The sequence below is a fragment of the Salvelinus sp. IW2-2015 genome, unplaced genomic scaffold (assembly GCF_002910315.2).
Source record: "Salvelinus sp. IW2-2015 unplaced genomic scaffold, ASM291031v2 Un_scaffold1582, whole genome shotgun sequence".
Lineage (NCBI taxonomy): Eukaryota > Metazoa > Chordata > Actinopteri > Salmoniformes > Salmonidae > Salvelinus > Salvelinus sp. IW2-2015.
In genome coordinates, this window is record NW_019943007.1 from 176435 (window position 1) to 183256 (window position 6822).

Below are 6822 nucleotides of genomic sequence, written 5' to 3' on the forward strand. Positions count from 1 at the left end.
GGTAGGATGGCACAAGTCTATGTGTCTGCGTAGGATGGCCACAAGACTATGTTGTCTGGTAGGATCCACAAGACTATGTTGTCGGTAGGATGGCCACAAGACATGTGGTCGGTAGATGGCCACAAGACTATGTTGTCGGTAGGATGGTCACAAGACTATGCTGTCGGTAGGATGGCCACAAGACTATGTGTCGGTAGGATGCCACAAGACTATGTGTCGGTTAGGATGGCCACAAGACTATGTGGTCGGTAGGATGGCCACAAGACTATTGTTGTCGGTAGTGGGATAGGGTCACAAGACTATGTTGTCGGTAGGATGGACCAAGACTAAGTTGTCCGTAGGATGGCCACAAGACTATGTGCGGTAGGATGGCCACAAGACTATGTGGTCGGTGGATGGCCAAAACTATGTGTCGGTAGATGCACAAGACTATGTTGTCGGTAGGATGGCACACGAGACTATGTTGTCGGTAGGATGGCCACGAGACTATGTGTCGGGTAGGATGGCCACAAGACTATGTTGTCGGTAGGATGGCCACAAACTATGTTGTCGGTGTGGTTTGTTTTCTGTTGAAATATGTTGTTACAAGTATATAACTTCACTGTGGTGGGCTGGAGGGGGAGAGGCCCTGACTCGACTAGAGATGACGGGAATTAGTCAAGTAAATCAAATTGGGTTGGATGCAATACTCTGTGTGGCCCTTCGTGTAAGGTCTACGGGGTGAACAATACTCTGTGTGGCAAGGGCCTACGGGGTGAACAATACTCTGTGTGGCAAGGGCCTACGGGTGAACAATACTCTGTGTGGTAAGGTCTACTGGGGTGAAACAATACTCTGTGTGACCCTGCTGGTAAGGTCTATGGGGTGAACAATACTCTGTGTGACCCTGCGTGGTAAGGTCTATGGGTGAACAATACTCTGTGGCCTTGTTGGTAAGGTCTACAGGGTGAACAATACTCTGTGGCCTCTGTGGTAAGGTCTACAGGGTGAACAATACTCTGTGGCCCTCTGTGTAAGGTCTAAGGGTGAACAATACTCTGTGTGACCCTGCGTGGTAAGGTCTATCGGGTGAACAATACTCTGTGTGACCCTGCGTGGTAAGGTCTATCGGCGTGAACAATACTCTGTGTGACCTGTGTGGTAAGGTCTATGGGGTGAACAATACTCTGTGTGGTAAGGTCTACAGGAATGAACAATACTCTGGTGTGCCCTTCGTGGTAAGGTCTACGGGGTGAATAATACTCTGTGTGACCATGCGTGGTAAGGTCTACAGGGTGAACAATATATTTTATTTTCAGATACTCTCTTCTTGGAACATCTGTTCTTCAGAGTGAAGTTTCCCCTACATACCGATCTAGGATCAGTTTTCCCCTCCTTCAATCCGATCCTTAACCATTAGTGGGGGAAATGCAAACATGACCCACCAAGATCAGCGTCTAGGGGCAACTATCTGTTCTTCCCTCCACTGTTACTTCTCGTCCCATGTGACAGGGAAAACTGCATTCTGTGCTTCTCTCCACCACGTGCACGTCACACTCGTAATTTAGTAGAAAAGCAATGATCTAATTAAACTATCCTGCTTCAGTCGTTTTAAACCCCCCCCCCCACCCCACCCTGTTTGTTGGGACTTTGTTCACAACTTTGAAGTGGAGGGCAAGAGAGAGGGGGGAGGCTGGCACTCGTGGTATAGCCACCATCTCCTCCCTTTTTTCTCAGGCCTTTGTTGTTAGTTGGTGTTGAGGTGTGGGTGGAGGTGGTAATATACCAACTTGTGCAAGCCTCCCCCCTCTCTCTCTGCCCTCCACTTCAAAGTCAAGTTGTGAACAAAGTGGGGGGCTGGCAGTTTAACGACTCTGAAGCAGGATAGTTTAATCAAATGAATAGTTTTTAAAAAGAGTGTGACGGGCATTGTGAAGAGAAAGCACAGATCAGAGATGCAACGAGTTTTCCCCACTTCTCCTCCTCCCTCCCTCCCACCTCCTCTCCTCCCTCCTTTCTTCTCCTCTCCTCCCTCCACCACCTCCTCTCCTCCCTCCACCACTCTCTCCTCCCTCCACCACCTCCTCTCCTCCTCCTTTCTTCTCCTCTCCTCCCTCCACCACCTCCTCTCCTCCCTCCCCCCACCTCCTCTCCTCCCTCCTTTCTTCTCCTCTCCTCCCTCCACCACCTCCCTCCACACCTCCTCTCCTCCCTCCACCTCCTCCTCCACCACCTCCTCTCCACCACCTCCTCTCCTCTCTCCACCTCTCACCTCCCTCCCCACCTCCTCTCCTCCCCCTTTCTTCTCCTCTCCTCCCTCCACCACCTCCTCCTACCTCCTCTCCACCTCCTCTCCTCTCTCCACCTCTCACCTCCCTCCCCCACCTCCTCTCCTCCCTCCTTTCTTCTCCTCTCCTCCCTCCACCACCTCCTCTCTCCTCCTACCTCCTCTCCTCCTCCTCCCTCCACCTCTCACCTCCCTCCCCACCTCCTCTCCTCCCTCCTTTCTTCTCCCCTCCTCTCCACCTCCTCTCTCCACCTCCTTCCACCACCACCTCCTCTCTCCTCCTCCGCCGCCATCCTACCGACAACATAGTCTTGTGGCCATCCTACCGACAACATAGTCTTGTGGCCATCCTACCGACAACATAGTCTTGTGGCCATCCTACCAACAACATACTTTTGTGACCACTAGTGCTGAGCCATTTGTGTTTTTTATTTTAAAAATAAAATAAATAAGCACATTTTAAATGCATTATGAAATAATTACCTAAAAAGCCCATAAATAGTAAACATTCAATATCCAAAACATTGAAAACATTCCTTGGTCTCCGTCTGGTCCACGTTGGATAGATATCCATAGAAACAGAGGAAATTACAATAAAATAATTCAGTTGTGTAAATTCCTTCCTTTTTATTTGATGCCGATTTTATTTTTCATTCATTCAGTCATTTCATCTCATCTCTGCTCAGACAGTAGCAGTCAGCCAGCCACACCATCTAAACGCCATCTATGTGCTCCCCATACTGTACTGTCTTTGAGTCATCCTATGTAGCTAGGCTACTGTTAGCTAGGCTACTGTTAGCTAGGCTACTGTTAGCTAGGCTAATGCTAGCTAGGCTAATGCTAGCTAGGCTAATGTTAGCTAGGCTACTGTTAGCTAGGCTAATGCTAGCTAGGCTAATGCTAGCTAGGCTAATGTTAGCTGCCTAAATATGCTGCACCACAGATAAATCATTTTACTAGTTCTTCAAAAGTACATAAGGCATACTTTCAAGACTGCTTATGGCCAACTACTACTAGTACTACCAATGGGGTAGAGCTACTTCACCAACTGTCTCTATCCCTCATCGCTGTGTGGTGTACATTCCTCTCTCATAGTCCGTGTGCATGCTATCCGTCGCCGTTCTTGACTTAATTTATCTCGTGAATGATTTGATTTCTCTCTAGAGAAACGGCGCATTAGTTAGTTAAAAGGTTAAATAATAAAAAATTTAAAAAACGAGTTGTTTAATAAACTACATTTTGCAGTAGTGACCACACCTAGCTAGTGATATTAGTTATTACCAGGGAAAGATGGTTGAACGTACCCCCAACAGATCATTTTCCAATAGTATAGTGTAGTACTGTGGCCACTATAGATCGGGCTTAGTGATGATGAGTTCTTACCTGGGAAAGACTGTTGGGGCTCACAGCTGAGCTCGCCGATACCGTTGCCATAGCAATAACACTTGTACATGACGCTGTGGATCAGCTTGTCCCATGATTGGCCGATCTGATAGAACACCCTGGTCTCTGGCTCCTGGCACTGGTCTGAGAACAGATATTAAAACATTGAGATTTAGGCTGTGTCCAACATGACATCCTATATAGTGAACTACTTTCCACCAGGGCACATAGGGGGTAGCATCTTTTGGCCCATCCTACCGACAACATAGTCTTGTGGCATCCTACCGGGACCCAACATAGTCTTTGTGATCACAGGTCACTACCGACCAACATAGTCTTTGTGGACCATACCGTTTAGCCGACCACATAGATCTCTGTCGGACACAGTAGTGCCACCCACCCATACGAGAACAACACAGCTTAAGTTCATGCCTCTTAGGATGGCCCAACGCCTACCGGACAGACATGAGGTGGCTATGTGGGCGCACCCTACTTCGAGACCAACATAATTGATCTGTGGCTAGGGCCCATCCTTACCCGACAAACATAGTCTGTTGTGGACCAGTCGGACCTACCCAACAACAATTAACGTAACCCCATAGATGGGAAACCAATACTCTACGGGATCAAACTACTCAGTCTTACTGTCGTGCAACATCCGCATAAACCGGTCACAAGACAGCCCCTAGCCAGAGCACCAACGTAGTCACGTTGTGTGCCTCCTACCGACAAACATAGTACTTATTGGCCAAATCACTCCTAACGGGCTTGACATAGCTGGTTGGGCGCACTTACTATCACACCGACAAGCAGACAATCATATCTTGTGCCATGCCGTAGACACCAAGAAAATACATTATGGCGTGGAGACTACTATTTAGACTTGAGCCGCATTTCTGTTGTCATATACTTTAGAGTTATTCTTAGGTCCCAAAGGGGCGAGAAAATAACTACAGTATTAAGACTAGCACCACAGACAATTCTAGAACACAAATTAAACTATATGAAGGAACTAATTATTACCTAAAAAGAACGACTGCGCATAAATAGTACAACATATCCAAATAATTCACAAAACGATTCGGTGTGATTATGGAACGAATGTCCGTTATGATCTCCGAGTACGGGGTACCACGTGTGCGAATAGTCATGATTTCCATCGATAAGAGGCAACAGAAGACGTACCTCACAAATAGAGTAATTACAAGTGTGTGTTCAAAATTCCACATGTAACCCTGGTCAGTTTATACTTGGATTGCACGATTGTATCAGTTTTTTCTTAAGTCCATTCCAAGTGCAGTTCATCTTCATCCCTCGTGGACTCAGGGCGGCCCCAAAAAAGTACGCAGTTCAGCCAGCCCACGGACCGACTCTAAAAACGCAGGCAGGTCCTGATAGATGGGCATCACCGAATACTCATTACTGTTCCTACTATGATTACACGGTCAAGTTGTAGAAGTTAGGACTGACCTGTGAACAGTCCTAAGAACTAACTGTTAGACGATGGGCTAGGTGTTAGGCTTAGACCTAGGATGTAGCTAGATGACTCAGATTGCCCTCAAGCTATGCCATGAATGTTATGCTTAGTGGCCTAACAGGAATGTTGCTCTACGGGCTAGATGCTAGCCTCAGGCTAATGCTAGCTAGGGCAATTGTCTAGGCTGCCTAGAATAGATAGCATAGCACACAGATAGTAACTCATTTGTACTATTTTCAAAAGTACATGGTATGGGCGAGTACTTTACGAAACGACCTCGCTGTGACACCGTCGGTGCAAAGCTCTACATAGAGCTCACTACCCAGTAGCCACAGCTAGCGAGGCCACCCTATCACAGCAGAGCCGTGATCCCTGCTAAACTCTGCCTGCACTCGCTGCTGGGAGCTGGACGCAAACAAAATCAGCCCGCTCGTAAACGGGTCAGATACCCGTACGTGCACCTCAAGCCCTGATCCCCCGGAATAGTCCCGTTCAATTGACTGTGGAATCGCTATCTACAGTGAAATGAAATGTCTGGAAATTTATCTTCTCATAGAGAAAAACGGCCGCGAATATATGTGAGTTATTAAAAAAGGAGAATAAGTACGTGAGAACTAATGAAAAAATTTTAAAGAGAAAGACACGAGTTGTTTGAAATCAAAAGGGCACATTTTTATGGCCAAACGTAAAGGTAGAAACCCAAAACGACCAGCAGCGAGGTGGAGTCCTGAAGCTAGCAGTAATATTAGTGTATTACCCAGGGAGCGGAAAGCATGGGTTCGAAGTTACCCCCGCACAGGAGCAAGACTTATATGTCCAAATAGGCTCTACTAATGTGTCCGTGACGCGTCGGGCCAGCTACTACACGGGAAATACGGGACAAGATTGTGAATCAGTATTGAGTTCGTGGTACCGTAGCGAGCAGAGCAAGAGCCCTTAGGGAGATGCACAGTCGTGGAAGCTCCTCACCCGCCAGTGACACCGTATGGCCATTAGAACACACTCCAACCACTTGTGATACATTGAGTCCCCGGTCGGGATCCGACTGCTCGTGCCCATGAGTCTGAGGGCCGCAGATTTGGTGCAGAAACGGGGAACCCTGAGTCTGCTAGGTGCTTTCCCTGGCACTGGCTACTGGGGGATACAGATATTTAAAAACATTGAGATTTAGGCCTGTGTCCAATACTCAAATGAACACGTACTCTGTTCCTCCCATATGATCATGTCTAGAAATAAGCTACCTATTCCACCAGGCGCTAACGAATCCGAAGGGAGGCATTCTGGTTTGGGCAGGGAGGCGGTTGCGCATACTCCCCTGGTTCGAGGAGAGTTCCCCCCTAATAGTAGTCGAAGTTGGCCTGGACTATTTATTGAACCAAGTCAACAGATTATAGATATAGACAAGAACACAACCAGAGCTAAATGGAAGCCACGCTAGAATAGAGTTGTCAAACAGGCACAGGACATATTACTAGATTATAGTTGGGAGACCGGCTAAGACAAGATAGGAGATTGTGGACAAGACAGAGTCAGCAAATCAGGATAATGGGACCAGCTATGCAAATACGGAAGTTGCAGACAATACACCCGACAAACACATATTATGGGACCAGGTAAGGGATATAAGGAGATTAGTCGAAATGACAAGCACAACAATAACAAGATATGGAGAGCCAGGCATAGAAGATAGGAGTTG

At 47.4% G+C, this 6822-nt stretch overlaps 1 protein-coding gene across 1 annotated transcript in view; it reads right to left on the bottom strand.

Annotated features, from left to right (window-relative positions):
• The window catches only part of LOC112071311 (fibronectin-like), an 82323-nt gene that overhangs the window by 65278 nt on the left and 10223 nt on the right, over positions 1-6822 (bottom strand). Inside the window, 1 exon segment of the mRNA XM_070439343.1 lies at positions 3650-3793. Within this exon segment, the coding sequence (XP_070295444.1) occupies positions 3650-3793 (144 nt within the window).